At 45.7% G+C, this 14,598-nt stretch overlaps 1 protein-coding gene across 4 annotated transcripts in view; it reads left to right on the forward strand.

The window, feature by feature from the left end:
- The window catches only part of IP6K3 (inositol hexakisphosphate kinase 3), a 165,599-nt gene extending 157,356 nt beyond the window's left edge, over window positions 1-8,243 (forward strand). For all 4 annotated transcript variants that reach the window (XM_053706855.1, XM_053706856.1, XM_053706857.1 and 1 more), the window contains one exon: window positions 2,704-8,243. In XM_053706855.1, the coding sequence (XP_053562830.1) occupies window positions 2,704-3,861 (1,158 nt within the window). In that variant the 3' untranslated portion in view covers window positions 3,862-8,243. The remainder of the gene's footprint in view (window positions 1-2,703) is intronic.
- Window positions 8,244-14,598: the final 6,355 nt, after the last annotated feature.

Below are 14,598 nucleotides of genomic sequence, written 5' to 3' on the forward strand. Positions count from 1 at the left end.
AGCTTGTTCTATGGCTAGTTACCACCCTAGAAGCAGCCTCTTTTTGCTCAATGTGTGCCTTTCACAGAGAAGAACTTTCCTGTAGTATATCAGTCTGATCCCGACTTAACAGCGCAGTCCAGCCCCGAAATACCAGGCAATCCTTTTCTGAACGAGAGAAACAGCAAAACCCCAGACATACGTTTCGGCCTATTGTGGGCCTCGTCAGTGAGGTACAGCCAAATCCCTCTAGCAATGGCGACTCTAGGAAAAATATATAGGGGGGGGGGCACATAAGGGGGTGGGGGGGAGAGGGTACTAATCATTTTCACCACTAAATCATACCACTGTTCTGTATTAAATCATAATTTTTAGTAGATTATTGCCTGAAATGGCAGACATTGTTTATTGGTTTACTTTCAGTAACTTTGCTCCATAAAATAACATAAATAACATAAACAAGTTTCCTCCACCTTTTTAAATTTTGTGTTTATACAAATATGAAGCTTAGTTTTCTGTACCATAAGGCAAGTGCAAGTGACCCATCCTCACTGGAGTTAAAATTGAACCAAGAGGCAGCCAGAATATTGAAGAGTCAGCACATTGAAGCAATTTGTATATTTAAGCTTAAGGCAGTGTAGGGCACAATTGGGCCTGGAGCAAAGCTAAGGGTTAAAGCCGTAGGGAGAGATAGGAGAAGAGGGCTGGCTAGGGAGGTTAGTTGCAACAATGTTGCATGCAAGGGAGGGGCCCACTACTCACCTTAAAAGTGGGGATCATCAGCTTCCTGGCCCTCTTCTTCCTGGAATCCGGTGCAGACGAGTTCTTTCTGTTATTGTTCAGGGTAATTCTTAATTTCTTTGAACAATGCAGCGATCCAGACGATCCAAACTCCCTCCTCAACGCTTCCACGAGTTGGTGTTTGAGAAACCTGGATCTGGAAAACAGAAAAAACAGATAAGTACACTGGATGACATTGAAGAGCTAGATGACATAATTCCACCTACACAGTACACTACTGAGACTAGGCCTAGTACTAGTATAGCACAGACAAACATTATGAGTCACACAGTTAGCAGGTTAGATATCCATGCAGCAGGTGAGGGGGTGGAAGGAGACGATTCAGCCTATGCCTCAGTGGCAATGGCTAGGCCGGATGAGCAATCAGCCTGTCTCCAAGCAACTGGCCCTCAGGCTAGGCCTCAGGCTTCCAGTCCCCCTTCAGCAGCTTCACATGTACCGGTTGAGGCCTATGTTGAAACCGCAATTACCCCTGTAGCTAGGCCCAGGTTAGATAGGGGCTCAACACGCGGGGCAAGTACAGACACTGAGGCAGATTTAACCGTTGCACGGGGCCCCTCTCTATTGACCCCCGTTTTGCCTACTTTGGCAGATGGGCCTGAATCTGTAGCCTCGGCGCCGGCGCAGCATGCCCTCTCAATAGCTGGGCCCGCTTCTGTGGTGGTTCCGCTTGCGCAACAAGCCCCTGTTCTGCCACTATTAGCCCCCCAGCCCGTCTCCACACCTCAGCAGGGCTTACCTGAAGCAGCGGTATCCTCCCTCATGTCCGCGATCCCTCCGTCGGCGGTCTCGGCGGTGTCTTCCATCCTGGCGTCTTTAGTTGCGGCGATGTCCCCGGCGGGTATGCAGGCTCCTCCGTCGGGTCCTCCAGGTTCTCCGGCGGGTCCTCTGGTCCAGCTCCACGCGACGTCGGTGTCTGGTCCTCCAAACCAGGCCGCGGGTCCTCAGGGTCCAATGGTAAGTGCGCAACCGGAAGTTCCGGTCACACGCCCATCCACTTCCGGTTTCAGCGTCGGGACTTCGAGGGGACGGTCGCATCCTCTGCAGCTCCGGGAAGGTGAGCATCATGAGAGGATGTCGGCCGGCGGTGGGTTATGGGGCCGAAGGGGTCCTCAAGTTCGGCAACGGAAGGCGCCATCTCGCATTAATACCAGATTGCAATTTACTGGCAGCGGGGCTCAGGATTCAATTAGCGGGGTCATGCATAGAGGCCTTAAAAGTAGGAGGGGGGTTTCAACGAGAGCTAATAGGTTGAACCCCTTAGGTAGGGGCATATTAGCGAGAACCAGGGCGATAGATTATCAATCAGATTTCAATCCAGGAGGGCTAATAAGTGCGATTGAACCGCAGGGTCAGCACGCCCAGGCTCAGGGACAATTTAATGTGGCACGCCAACATAACGCTCAGAGTCAGGTTATTGCGGCGCAGCAACATAACGCGCAGGGGCAAGTTAATGTTGAAGTTCAGCACAATAGGTCAGATTCTCAGCAAATTAGGGCAGATTCTCAGCTAAGTAGTGCGCCATCACACCACATGAATGTACACGCTGTGGCGCAGTTAGGGATTTCTAGTGTGAATGCACAGGCTGATCCTATGAGTCACAATATGAATGCACTCGCTGTGGCGCAGTTGGGGAATTCTAGTGTGAATGCACAAGCTGATCATATGAGTGTTTCGAATGTGAGGGTACGAAGTAGTACAAATGATGCTTTGAATGTGATATCAACATCACGGTCACATGAGATAAGGGACAATCCTGCTTCATTGGTTCAGTTACAAGGTAGCAGCGTGAATGTGGGGCATGAAAGGGCAAATGAAATAGGACAGGCAGGCTTACATGCAAATACTAGGTCAGGCTTGGGCCCTATTAACCCCCCCTTTGCCGGTGTCCGTAGTGCTCGCGACCTGTTTTCTTTTTTACAGAACGCATCACAAGGGGATCACAGCATGGAACCAAACCAGGTTGATAGGCCTTCGGCTTCGGCTGTTATTCCACAGGAGCAGGCGGATGCACAGCAGCGTGAGAGCACGGCTAATTCCTTACAGCGAGACAACGGGGCGGTTCCTGGTCCTTCCACCTCCGGTATGGAGCATCAGGACGGCGCAGTGGCCATTCCTGGTAAGCCCTTTACATTTACACATGACCGACATGACCAGGTTGACTCATCCCTTTCAGAATCAGAGTGTGACAGTGACACTTCACTTGGGCTAAGGGGTAAGGGTCAAAAGCGCATGTTTGCTATGGTAAAGAAAATGTGGCAGGTAATGCAGTCAGGCGCAGTTGGCAGCATGGCGCAGGCGCAGCTTGCGATAGGTTCCCCAGAAACTTTGCAGAGCACCACTATCGTGGGGGACAAGCGTCCGCCTATTAACTTAATTCCGGAAAGGAAAGTGGCCTTACACGGCGATTCCTTCCCATCTTACACTCCCTCATTGCATGGTCATTTGAAACCAAGGACAATTAGAAAAATACAGCAAGGCAAATATGTGAATATATTTGAATTATCTGCTGAAGCTTGTAGGCAGCGAGAGAAGAGCGCGGACGGTACTGGACCTAAAAGGTTTAAGCGTCCTGAAACTTTTGAGGAGTGGCTAATTTGCTTTAGAGTTTTCTCCTCTTGCTACCTGGAGAAATACCCGAGCCAATGCCACGCTATCCTTAAATACACTGATAATATCCATTGGATTCAGAGGAAGTTTGCTGAGGGGGCTTGGAGAGATTATGATGCTGAGTTTAGGCAAAAGATGGCGGGTAATCCTGTGCTCACCTTTGATACAACTGACTCGCATCTTTGGCAACGCCTCGGCCCGCAGGGGTCACCCTCCTCCTCCACCCCCTCTAGCAATCAGTCCTTTCGTGCTTCCAAAACGAAGCGCAGAGGTGGTACCTGCTGGGCATTTCAAGATAATAAATGTGACAGAGGTAATTCATGTGCGTTCAGGCACGTATGCCGATACTGTGCCGGGTCACACTCCGGGAGCGAGTGTGCCAGAAAGAAGGATTCAGCATCCGGTAGAGCACAGAACAAGCTCTCTCTTGTTGCAAAAGGCCCCAACACCGGTGAAGGTGCACGCCCTTGAGCCATGGCTTAGGGTGTACCCAGATTCGCGCGCAGCGTCTTTAATTTTTCAAGGCTTTTCGGACGGTTTTCGTATACCTGTGACAAAAGCCATTAAAGGTTCCAGAGGCTATCGTAACCTCAAATCAGCTTACCAACACCCTTCGGTTGTTAGGGACAAGCTGGATAAGGAGATATCTATGGGCCGGGTAGTGGGTCCTTTTTCCTCGCCCCCTTTGCCGAATCTGGTCATTTCACCACTTGGTGTAGTACCCAAGAAGGAATTGGGAAAATTCCGTCTAATACACCACCTATCCCACCCTAGGGGCTATTCCGTCAATGATGCTATTGACCCGGAACTCAGCTCAGTGCGATATCAATCCTTTGATAGCGCCCTGGACTTGGTGCGGGGGGTAGGTGCGGGCGCCTTGTTGGCAAAGCTGGATATTGAATCCGCCTTTCGCCTACTGCCCTTGCACCCTTCATCATTTTATTTGATGGGTTGCAAATTTCAAAAGGGGTTTTACGTAGATAGGTGCTTGCCTATGGGCTGCGCCATCTCTTGCGCCTTGTTTGAAACCTTTAGTACATTTTTGCACTGGGTTTTTGAGCAACAGGCAGTTAATAACAGCATTGCTCACTATCTGGACGATTTCCTCTTGGTGGGGAGTCCGGGAACTAATGAATGTTAGCAGCTGATGGACTCCATGAGAATCCTTATGTTGCAATTCGGTGTCCCACTGGCTGAAGACAAGACTGAGGGCCCGGGCACTTGTATTACGTTCCTGGGTATCGAAATTGATACTGTCGACAGAATTTGTAGGCTGCCTTATGGCAAAGTACGGGACATGCTTGAGGCGGTTGAAGCGGCTGTTTCCATGGCAACCATTACGCTTAGGCAGCTACAGTCATTACTTGGCCTTCTGAATTTTGCAGGCAGAGTTATCCCCATGGGGAGAGTTTTCAATCGGAGATTGGAAGCTAAGCTGAAGGGCAAACTCAGACCTTCTGAAAAAATTTGGATTTCAGAAGGCATGAGAGCTGACCTGAGAGTCTGGAAGACTTTTCTTCAGGATTTCAATGGGATTCGATTATGGCGATCTGAGCCCATTTCCAGTCAGTTGTTGCATTTATTTACTGACGCCGCAGGGTCAAAGGGTTATGGGGCGTATTTCCGAGGGGAATGGAGTGCAGGCCCTTGGCCGCCAGAATGGTCGGCCAGGGGCTTAACACGTAACCTTACCCTTTTGGAGCTTTTCCCTATCGTTTTGGCGGTTGAACTTTGGGGCAATCAATTCGCAAACAGGACGATTAATTTCTGCACAGATAATCTCAGTGTCGTCCACGCGGTGAACAGTCTTTCGGCCACTTCTGCGGTTGTAGTTTGTTTACTGAGGCATCTGGTGTTACGCTGTCTTGAACTTAATATCCAGTTTCAAGCGCGACACGTCCCGGGGGTTAATAATGTATTGGCAGATGCACTATCCAGGTTTGATTGGGTGACGTTCAGACGTTTGGCCCCTCATGCTGCATTAGAAGGCTTAACTTGTCCTGGTTTCCTTTGGCAGCTTCTCCGTCCTGGATATCCTTGCTCCCTCTAGTGCGGGCGTCCCTTGCCCCTAGGACATGGTGCTCCTATGTCAGGCTTTGGCGTGAATGGGAAGACTTTTGCCGATGTCAGAATGTGGAGGCGATTGAAGCGTCTCAGGACACGGTATGTGATTGGCTGGTGAGTCTTTGGCGAAAGGGTTCGCGGCAGGGGGCTGTTCATTCTCGGTTGGCTGCCTTGTCATTCTTTTATCGTACGCTTGCTTTGCCGGATCCGGGTAGTTCAAAATTTGTGCGTCAAGTTGTCAAAGGTTGGGGCAAGCTCCAACCACAGCAAAAGGACTCTAGGGAGCCTATCACGCATGACCGGCTCGAGCGGCTTGTGGACGCTTTGCCGGACATCTGCGCAACGCATTATGAGTTTTTGTTATTTAGAGCTGCGTTTTTATTAGCCTATTCGGCTGCGCTTCGTATAAGTGAGCTCGTGGCGCCGTCCAAATCCTGCACTGACAAGGGCCTTCAGTTCGGCCACGTCAGGGCTGGAGCAGATTCACTTTTAATTTATTTGCCTAGATCCAAAACTGATCAAGAGGGCAAAGGGGCATGGATACCTATTCCTCAGTCTAGCGGTCGCTGCTGCCCGGTGATGGCGGTTAACCAGTTTTTAGAACACAGACCAGAGGAACAGGGTCCTTTGTTAATCCATGCTAACCGGACTTCTCTATCTTTGTTCCAGTTCCGTAGGGTGCTAGCCAGGGCTGCTGCGCATGCTGGATTGGACGTGTCGAAAATAGCCCCCCATTCTTTCCGCATAGGGGCAGCTACTAATGCCGCGCTGCAGGGTTCTTCCGTGGAAGCCATTTGCCGTTTGGGTAGATGGCATTCCAATAAGTTTAAGGGTTACATTCGACCGGTTGTTGAATAATATGTTGGTTAGTAGTGTTTGTTTTCAGTACTAATCTCGTGTGTCTTTACAGGACCTGTCAGCGGCGCTAAAAGGATATGGATCGTGGGGCACTCCTACGTTCATTGGGCCTCCATACGTAGTTCGGCCCTTCCGGGGGGGGCAGAATTTAGGTTTCCCTTTCACCCAAGTGTCAATTAGATGGTTAGGTGAGAGAGGGATGTGTTGGCCAGCGCTTCCATCACGCATCTCAGAGGCCCTAGTACGCTGGGGTAAACCTCATGTTATAATCCTTCATTTGGGTGGCAATGATATGGGCGCCATTCCTGTCTTGGAGCTTATCAAAATCATGCAAGCAGATATTGCATGGATCAGAGCTCGCATCCCGAACATGTTGGTCGGTTGGTCCAATATAGTTCCCAGGTTGGAATGGCGTCACATGTCTTCCCACAGCGCCGCTTACAAAGTTAGGAAGAAGATAAACTCTTCAGTTGCTAGAACCGTCACAGGTAATGGGGGATTCGTGGTTAAACACGAATCTCTAACAGCCGACAAGGTCCATTACTATAGGAAGGATAGGGTACATTTGGAGACAGTTGCCCTAGATATTTTTATAAAGGATATCCGTAAGGCCATAGTAACCCTCCTTTAAGTCCGGTTGGGTTGTGTTTGTCCTTTATCGGTGGCGGCACAGTTATCATTTTTAATGCTATCTGGTGGCTGGAGGTAACGGCCCTGTTGCCTTGGAAAGGGTGAACAGGGGGAGTGATGACCAATCTAAAAGTGTGAGGGGTGGATAGCCTCATGTGCACGTGAGGTGCCCCTCCTTCCCCTTGCGGGTGGGTCACGTGATCTCATTAACCCCTTAGTAGCAATTTTTCTATGAGCAGAGGTCCCGCTCTGCTGCAGTTTCCGTTTGGGCCGTTTACCTTCTGCTGTGCCGGGTTGTCATTATAGCAATTCGTTCAGCCGCCATCTGACCTTGTTGGTTACCATAGTTACTTAGTTAGTTAATAAATGTTTAACCTGTGACGGTTAAAATTTTACCCATAAAAAGTTGTTGTGTTTTTATTTCATTATAGAGTAAGTGTTTTTATATTCTGTTCTACGGCTAGCGACCGGTAGGCATTTAATCCCTTAAGGCAGTGTAGGGCACAATTGGGCCTGGAGCAAAGCTAAGGGTTAAAGCCGTAGGGAGAGATAGGAGAAGAGGGCTGGCTAGGGAGGTTAGTTGCAACAATGTTGCATGCAAGGGAGGGGCCCACTACTCACCTTAAAAGTGGGGATCATCAGCTTCCTGGCCCTCTTCTTCCTGGAATCCGGTGCAGACGAGTTCTTTCCCCTCCCTCCCTTCCCTGTTACAAGATGGCTTCCAAATTTAATTTATTGTTCTAGGCGCTAAGTATGCCTTCTCAGGCTAATTTAGTAGCCACATTATTGATTGAGCATTTCAAATCTAAAATTTTGTCCCCTAGTTGGGCGACGGGTATGCCTATTCAGGCTAACTTTGTCAACCTATTTAGTTATTGGTCTACCATATCCGGCATACCTGGCTTCTGGCGGCTGAGTAGCGGATCCCATTTTAGGGGGTAGTCCTTATTTCCATGCCCGTGCGGCGGGAGGTAACGGCCCTGTTGCCTTGGAAAGGGTGAACAGGGGGAGTGATGACCAATCTAAAAGTGTGAGGGGTGGATAGCCTCATGTGCACGTGAGGTGCCCCTCCTTCCCCTTGCGGGTGGGTCACGTGATCTCATTAACCCCTTAGTAGCAATTTTTCTATGAGCAGAGGTCCCGCTCTGCTGCAGTTTCCGTTTGGGCCGTTTACCTTCTGCTGTGCCGGGTTGTCATTATAGCAATTCGTTCAGCCGCCATCTGACCTTGTTGGTTACCATAGTTTCTTAGTTAGTTAATAAATGTTTAACCTGTGACGGTTAAAATTTTACCCATAAAAAGTTGTTGTGTTTTTATTTCATTATAGAGTAAGTGTTTTTATATTCTGTTCTACGGCTAGCGACCGGTAGGCATTTAATCCCTTAGGTAGAATAATCTAAAAGGGGACAAAAATAATGACTCCCTGGCTATCGGCATTTGTCAGGCCTTTCTCTATAATGATCAGGATTCATTCTATAATACAAGTTAACCGTGACTCTTGGTTATACATGATTTAACAACTGCTTTTATCTATAAACTCCAATTTATTGAGTCACCAACATGGAAACCTTTTGAGCAACATCTCAACTGAGTCACAAAAATAAAACCTTTGTTAGAATAAAGAACTAACAACAACTTAATAGTGACTTCATTTTTGTGGTTGTGGCATAGATATGTATGTGTTGCTCTTTTATTTACACTAATAAATCCAGTGTAAAAATAGCCAAATGACACAGCTGGCAGCCCTAATCAGCATTTGTTTCTATAACGAATACACATGGATACGAACACAAACATACATACACATACAGACATACACATACTTACAGACATGGACACATGAACATACAGACATATACACATGCACACCGACTTACACACACATGCACACATACAGACATACACATACATAGACATACACACACACACAGACATACACATACACACATGCACACGTACAGACATACACATACATAGACATACACACACACAGACACACATACACACAGACATACACATACACAGACACACATACACACAGGCATACACATACAGATATACACATACAGACATGCACACATGCACACATACAGACATACACATATGTATACATACACAAACACATACATACACAAATACATACACATACAGACATAAACATACACACATACACCCATGCATACATACATACACATACACAAACACATACATACACAAATACATACTCATACAGACATACACACACATATACATATACATGAATGCTGGCTACAAATTTTTGCTTATGTCTATTGTTTATTAAATTATGAAACGGGTACCAATGTTACTGCCTTAGTAACCCTAACCATGACATCTCCCCATCAAAATTAAACCCACCAATCAACAAACCAATCAATCATAATTGTAAACTGTAAGCCAAGCTTCCTATACCACAATTAACCCTAAAATCACCGGCCCTGCCTTGTACCACGAAACAACCATGGTTCTACATGCAACAGCTGGCTACACTAGAATCCCCATCCAGACTAAGTAATCTCATATCTCAGATACCCTACAGAAATTCCTTCAGAGCCAACTCCCTAATTAAATGGACCCCTGCATTAGCATAGCACCCGACAATGCTAAATGATAATCCCCAAAGTTCTAGGATATCCGAGTCCTACTTTAACACCATCTATGAATGATCGTTCCTCTTACCCCAGAATCAGCTCTTCTTCTCTTCTATGATTAAGCACCACTATGGGGCGCGAAACGCATAAGACAGTCCTTTTTTTGTTTGTCTGGACATTCACTTTTTTAATGTCTTCAATAAATGGAAATTTTATTTTTTACTAACCTAGTAGTGCCTGCAATCCTGTGTGTTTCCTTTTGGTCTTCTTCTCTTCTCTCTATCTTCATCACGTCAGTCAGTGTCACTGACCGGTCTTTCTGTGCCAGGGTGCCTGCTCCTTCCCCCGCGCTTCTGCACACACACTGTGACACACAAAGGCAGCACCTGCTGGCTTGCTCCTCCCTCTTTCTCTCCAGAGTCTCCAGTCATGTTCCTTGTGCTGTGAAGGAATGTGACCGCTGGAACTGGTCTGGAGGAGGAGCAAATAGCACCAGCCCAGCAGCATGCATGCCATGATTGCATGGTGGGGTATATTGGAGTGCCGCTGTGGTGCTGCATGCAGTGTGAAGACTGAGAGCCGGCACGAGGCACGTGTTGTGGTGGTATGTGGGTTGGTTCAACTAACTTCCAATTGAACACGGGGTCCAGAGTAAAAAAATACTTACACTCCTCAAGCATTAGGCAAGTGCCGGGGTTGACGGGGGAGGGCAAGCCATAATCTAGGCGGGACAAATGCCACCCCCCCTCGCCCCCTGTAGTGATGCCAATGCCCTCTAGACCCACTGAGCAACGGGTCCACGCCAAAAAACAGAGAAGCGCTCAACCTGGGAAACAAACAATAGCATAATAGCTTGTTCTATGGCTAGTTACCACCTAAAAAGCAGCCTCTTTTTGCTCAATATGTGCCTTTCACAGAGAATATCTTTTCTGTAGTATATCAGTCGGATCCTGACTTAACAGTGCTGTCCAGTCCCGAAATACTAGGCAATCCCTCTCTGAACAAGGGAAACGGCAAAACCCCAGACATACGTTTTGGCCTATTGTGGGCCTTGTCAGTGAGGTACAGCCAAATCCCTCTAGGCACACTGAGCAACGGGTCCACGTCTGGCTTCCCGCATCACCCTTAGGGAGACTTCCCTCAGGATCATAATTTGCATAAATAAAAACAGAGAAGCGCTCAACCTAGGAACGAAAAATAGCATAATAGCTTGTTCTATGGCTAGTTACCACCCAAGAAGCAGCCTTTTTTTGTTTAACATGTGCCTTTCACAGAGAAACACTTTTCTGTAGTATATCAATCTGATCCTGACTTAACAGTGCCATCCAGTCCCGAAATACCAGGCAATCCCTCTTTGAACAAGAGAAACGGCAAAACTCCAGACGTACGTTTCAGCCTAGTGGGGGCCTCGTCAGTGAGGTGCAGCCATTTTAGGCAGATTCTGCAGGATATGTTTTGCCCTACTATTGTTGTGTATGAACTTCTAGTAGTACATGATACATTTATATTTAATAAAACAAGTTAATGAGATCATAACAGTATGCAAAAACTTTTTAATATTATTTTTTTTAATATTTTGGGTCTTGGTAAAAGTTCCTAACTAGGGGATGTCAAATTTATCTCTAACCTAGGAGCCATGCACATATTTATTTCAAGGAGCCAGACAAGGGCATTTGCAAATATATGTAGAAAATCCAAAATGTTTGTAGTTAGCGCTATGTTGTGTAAATTCACTCTCCTTGCTCAACTTCTTTATGCTACTGTGCTATACTGTCTGCTAGTGGTTTCACAGTGGATTAAATTGGTCTTGGTGATTGGAACTGGCTTGTTGCTACCTATAATAGAGAGCGGACTATATTATGCATGTTGATAGCAAATTGCATTAGTTTATACATATTATATATGTATGCTTTGTGTGCTCAGCAAGGAATAACCCTTAAAGGGACAATCAAGTAAAAATAAACTTTTATGAATCAGAAAGAGCATGCAGTTTTAAGACACTTTCCAATTTACATCCAATATCAAATATTTTATATTTTCACTTTCTGGGGAACAAGATCCTACTGAGCATGTGCACAAGCTCACAGGGTATATGTATACTAGTCTGTGATTGGCTGATGTCTGTCACATGATACAGGGGGCTGGAAAATTGGAGAAAAAATAAATTTGTCAGAAAAAAATCTACTGCTTATTTGAAATTCAGAGTAGATGATAAATTATTGCCTTTTTTTTATACATTTGTTAGTTATGCAATTATACTGCATTAAGTGGCCCTTTAAGATAAAGCTGCTTTTGTGTTATCTCTGTACACTGATAACACACATAAGGCAAAATATATTTTACTAGTGCGCTTTTGTTTTCACTGACTATCAACTATATACGGTAGATATTGCAGCGTTTTTATAAATAATTTGTATAGCCTCTGTAAGTAGTGATACTAAAAACAGCTTTTTAGAATTATAACATGATCTTTAATATTAAATATATAGAACTCATTATATGAACAAAATGTTGTTTGATATCTACTTTTGATATAATTTTTGTGTGACTGTTAATACATCTACTATTTTTATCATTTTAATTTTATCTATATATATTCATTGAATCTGTAATCTTTTTTTTTATATGCAAACTTATGATGAAATAGTACAACCCTGCCACTGGTTATAAATGTATTCATATTTTAATATTTTCTGATATAGTACCTCATAAGGTAAATTCCAAGGGGTCCATTAATTAAAGTGCGAACGGACATGATATGATGTAGCGTATCATGTCTGCCGCACATCGATAAATGCTGACAGCATACGCTGTTGGCATTTATCATTGCACAAGCAGTTCTTGTGAACTGCTTGTGCAATGCTGCCCCCTGCAGATTTTGTCAATCAGCCCGATCGCATAGGATCGGGCTGATTGAAGACCGCAGCCTCAGAGGCAGCGGACAAGTTATGGAGCAGCAGTCTAAAGATCGCTGCTTTATAACTACTGTTTCCAGCAAGCCTGAAGGCTCGCACGGAAACAGGGGCATCAAGCTCCATTCAGAGCTTGATAATTCGGCCCCCCAAATCTTGTTTTTTATTAGCTACTATTATGTACAATTTATTATTAGTGATGTCGCGAACGGCGGACTCGAACTTCCAGTATTGTTTGCGAACCGGCGAACCGCGCAAACCGCCATTGACTTCAATAGGCAGGCGAACTTTAAAACCTACAAGGACTCTTTCTGGCCACAATAGTGATGGAAAAGTTGTTTCAAGGGGACTAACACCTGTACTGTGGCATGCTGGAGGGGGATCCCTGGCAAAACTCCCATGGAAAATTACATAGTTGATGCAGAGTCTGCTTTTAACCCATAAAGGTCCTAAATCACCTAACATTCCCAAATTGTTTGCAATAACAGAATTTATGTTTACCTGATAAATTTCTTTCTCCTATGGTGTGTCCGGTCCACGGCTTCATCCTTACTTGTGGGATATTCTCTTCCCCTACAGGAAATGGCAAAGAGAGCACACAGCAAAAGCTGTCCATATAGCCCCCCTCTGGCTCCGCCCCCCAGTCATTCGACTGATGGTTAGGAGAAAAAGGAGAAACTATAGGGTGCCGTGGTGACTGTAGTGTACAGAAATAAAAATTTTAAACCTGACTAAAAGCCAGGGCGGGCCGTGGACCGGACACACCGTAGGAGAAAGAAATTTATCAGGTAAACCTAAATTCTGTTTTCTCCTACATTGGTGTGTCCGGTCCACGGCTTCATCCTTACTTGTGGGAACCAATACCAAAGCTTTAGGACACGGATGAAGGGAGGGAACAAGTCAGGTAACCTAAACGGAAGGCACCACAGCTTGCAAAACCTTTCTCCCAAAAATAGCCTCCGAAGAAGCATAAGTATCGAATTTGTAAAATTTGGCAAAAGTATGCAGAGAAGACCAAGTCGCTGCCTTACAGATCTGATCAACAGAAGCCTCGTTCTTGAAGGCCCATGTGGAAGCCACAGCTCTAGTAGAGTGAGCTGTAATTCGTTCAGGAGGCTGCCGTCCGGCAGTCTCATAAGCCAATCGGATGATGCTTTTCAGCCAAAAGGAAAGAGAGGTAGCAGTAGCTTTCTGCCCTCTCCTCTTACCAGAATAAACGACAAACAAGGATGATGTCTGTCTGAAATCCTTTGTTGCTTCTAAATAGAATTTTAAAGCACGGACCACATCTAGGTTGTGTAACAAACGTTCCTTCTTCGAAACTGGATTCGGACACAGAGAAGGAACAACTATTTCCTGGTTAATATTCCTGTTGGAAACCACTTTTGGAAGAAAACCAGGCTTGGAACGTAAAACTACCTTATCAGTATGGAATACCAGATAGGGTGAAGAACACTGCAAAGCAGACAATTCAGAAACTCTTCTAGCAGAAGAAATAGCAACCAAAAACAGAACTTTCCAAGATAGTAACTTAATATCAATGGAATGTAAGGGTTCAAACGGAACCCCTTGAAGAACTGAAAGAACTAAGTTTAGACTCCATGGAGGAGTCATAGGTCTGTAGACAGGCTTGATTCTGACTAACGCCTGTACAAACGCCTGTACATCTGGCACGGCTGCCAGACGTTTGTGCAACAAAACAGACAGGGCAGATATCTGTCCTTTTAGAAAACTAGCTGACAAACCTTTATCCAAACCCTCTTGGAGAAAGGAAAGTATCCTAGGAATTTTAATTTTACTCCAGGAGAATTCCTTGGATTCGCACCAACAGATATATTTTTGCCATATCTTATGGTAAATTTTCCTAGTCACAGGTTTTCTGGCTTGAACCAGAGTATCTATAACTGAATCTGAAAACCCACGCTTAGATAGAACCAAGCGTTCAATTTCCAAGCAGTCAGTTGCAGAGAGACTAGATTTGGATGTTCGAATGGAGCCGATGACATATTCACCAGGTCTGCATACCAAGTCCTGCGTGGCCATGCAGGAGCTATTAGAATCACCGAGGCCTTCTCCTGTTTGATCCTGGCTACAAGCCTGGGAAGGAGAGGGAACGGTGGAAACACATAAGCTAG

Source organism: Bombina bombina, chromosome 3, assembly GCF_027579735.1.
Source record: "Bombina bombina isolate aBomBom1 chromosome 3, aBomBom1.pri, whole genome shotgun sequence".
Lineage (NCBI taxonomy): Eukaryota > Metazoa > Chordata > Amphibia > Anura > Bombinatoridae > Bombina > Bombina bombina.